At 54.3% G+C, this 2,985-nt stretch overlaps 1 protein-coding gene across 1 annotated transcript; it reads right to left on the bottom strand.

Annotated features, from left to right (window-relative positions):
- Positions 1–938: 938 nt before the first annotated feature.
- LOC309452271 (olfactory receptor 14J1-like) lies at positions 939–1,853 on the bottom strand (the record flags this gene model as incomplete). The annotated part of the gene is made up of 1 exon (XM_082076932.1): positions 939–1,853. The coding sequence occupies one exon, from the start codon at positions 1,851–1,853 to the stop codon at positions 939–941; it is 915 nt and encodes a 304-aa protein (XP_081933058.1).
- Positions 1,854–2,985: the final 1,132 nt, after the last annotated feature.

The following is a 2,985-nucleotide window of genomic DNA, read 5'->3' as shown; positions in this document are numbered from 1 at the left end:
GTGCATGCTCACATCTCATCTGTACAAAGCAAACATGAACCTCTCACCTGCTCATTTGGTGTAATTCCATGGAGGGACAAAGAACTCTGAGCTGGTGTTTGAGGCCAGTGCTGGAAATGGTGGTTGTGAGGGATCAGTCCATGGTGATTGACCTGGGGCTCCTTCCATGGGGTGTCCAGTGCACAGGGGCACAGCCCAGCCCCTGCTCTGCTGGTCCTGCAGGTTTCTGGCAGGAGCCTGGCTGTGAGAGGACACTGCTGTCTGCCAGACCTGCACACACACACTGTTCAGCTGCACACTGATGTTTTATGTGTGACCATTTTCTTGCTCATATGTTTGAGAGAAGGTTTGGAAGAAGAGCCAAACCTTCAGGCCCTGCACTGAGGAGATCACCTTTCTATCTGTAAAGGCTGTTCTGAGTCCAGCTCTGTCACAGCAGTGCCCATTGCCTGTCCCTGCCTGCGCTCACAGGACTGACACACAGCAGGATGGTGACCAAGCTGCCAGAGCACTCAGGCCTTGCACCAACACAAGGGAAGAGAAGGAGAGTGTGGGAGTGGAACCAGAACAGCTCTGGAAGAACAAGCGCTGCTGCTCCCTGGCAGTGCTGCCAGGCTGGACTTTTTTCCCCTCCTCTCATGAACACAGGAACCATCCCTGGAGCTCTAAAAAGTGCTTACAGGAAGGATATAGTGAAAAACAAGTCACTAAAGAGCCTTTTATTTTTTTTAGAGACAAGGAGAGCACGGCTTCTCATTTACACAGCGAACAGTTATAAAAGCAAAGCCAATAGTGAATTAGAAAGGGGATGACAACATTATCACAATAAGAAAACAACTAACATCAACAAAAAATCCAGATGACAGGTTGGACCTGTAATTAGCTACATTAAAACGCCTATGTAGAAGCAGATGGGCAGTTTATTGCTTTACAAAACACTAAGATATGAGTTTCCTCAGGGCATCCTTGAGCTCCTGGTTCCTCATGCTGTAGATGAGGGGGTTCACTGCTGGAGGAACCACTGAGTACAGAACAGACACCACCAGGTCCAGGGATGGGGAGGAGATCGAGGGGGGCTTCAGGTGGGCAAACATGGCAGTGCTGACAAACAGGGAGACCACGGCCAGGTGAGGGAGGCAGGTGGAAAAGGCTTTGTGCCGTCCCTGCTCAGAGGGGATCCTCAGCACGGCCCTCAAGATCTGCACATAGGACACCACAATGAACACAAAACAGACAAATGATAAACAGACACCAACCACAAGAATCCCAAGTTCCCTGAGGTAGGAGTGTGAGCAGGAGAGCTTGAGGATCTGGGGGATTTCACAGAAGAACTGGCCCAGGGCATTGCCCTTGCACAGGGGCAGGGAAAATGTATTGGCCGTGTGCAGCAGAGCAATGAGAAACCCAGTGGCCCAGGCAGCTGCTCCCATGTGGACACAAGCTCTACTGCCCAGGAGGGTCCCATAGTGCAGGGGTTTGCAGATGGCAACGTAGCGGTCGTACGACATGACGGTGAGGAGATAAAACTCTGCTGTTATCAAGAAGAGAAACAAAAAGAGCTGTGTCGCACATCCCAAGTATGAGATGGCCCTGGAATCCCAGAGGGAATTAGCCATGGACTTGGGGACAATGGTGGAGATGGTGCCCATGTCAAGGAGGGCGAGGTTGAGCAGGAAGAAGTACATGGGGGTGTGGAGGTGCTGGTCCCAGGCTATGGTGGTGATGATGAGGCCGTTGCCCAGGAGGGCAGCCAGGTAGATGCCCAGGAAGAGCCAGAAGTGCAAGAGCTGTAGCTCCCGTGTGTCTGCGATCGGCAGGAGGAGGAACTGGGCGATGGAGCTGCTGTTGGACATTTGCTGCCTGGGGGCATGAGGACCTGTCATAGGAGGAAAAGATAGTGAAGGTTTAGATGAGACTTCTCTAGGAATAATCAAAACCATTTCCCACAGACCCTCCCACCCTGTCACACAAGAGACACTTTTCTTTTTCCAGGACAACGTCCTGGCTGGAGGCCTCGTCAGTGCGTGATGAGCATGCAATGAAGAGCAGGGTCTCTGCCCAGGGGCTCCTGAGGAGTCAGCCTGACCCTTTGTGATTGGGTGGGCAGGGGCCAGTCCTGGGGTTCAGCTTTGTCAGCTGGAACCGCTCCTGGTGCAGAAGAGACTGTCAGCATCTGTACCCCCAGGCCTGAGAAACTGAGTTGGAGAGGTTTGGTGTTTCTACAGCTCCTTCTCCCCTCCCACCCTGGGGAGTGTTGTTGGGTGTCAGAAACCCTCAGCATTTGTGCTGCACTCAGGGAGAACAGAGCGAGTCCTGCGAGACCAGAGGATGCCTGTGAGTCAGTGCAGAGTGAGGGCAGCTGCTCTGTCCCTCTCTCTTGCTCCAGCTGGCCGGGGCTGGCACCTTTCTGAGATGGGGGCTGATCACACTCCCATGTTACCCTGAAAAGCCACCAGGCACTGCTGAGAGCAGAGGGATCCACCTCAGACCATGACATGTATCACTCTTTGCTAAGGACTCAGCACCCAATGTTTAGCCCAGGACACACACAGCTCATTCCCCAGCCCCACAGACTGCACTGGCCACACCCCACGGGTCAGAGCAAAGCTGGGACACGTGTGCCCATGGACACACCTGCAGGAAAGGACCCACAAGATGAGGCTGTGACTCTGCAGCTGAAACTGCCATCCCCAGAGAGCCTGAAGGCAAGAACAAGATCCCAACAGCAGTGACCCAGAGCAGGGGAGCAAGAAGGAAAATGCGGTGAGGGTGGGGGTGAGAGAGGCCAGGGCAGAGGCAGCGGGGCACTCAGACAGCGTCACCCTTCCCCAGCTGTGCAGCCACCTCCCAGACACCAACATTGCCGGGCAGCTGCTCTCAGCCCCTGTGCTCTGCAGAGGAACTGGAGCTCTGGCTGCACAGGAGCTGCTTCATGCCTTGGAGCCCCCGGCCCTGAGGGCAGAGGCTTTGCTGGGTGGGAGAGGA

Source organism: Streptopelia decaocto, assembly GCF_964273445.1.
Source record: "Streptopelia decaocto genome assembly, contig: HAP1_SCAFFOLD_59, whole genome shotgun sequence".
Lineage (NCBI taxonomy): Eukaryota > Metazoa > Chordata > Aves > Columbiformes > Columbidae > Streptopelia > Streptopelia decaocto.
This window is presented reverse-complemented; position numbering and strand designations above follow the sequence as displayed.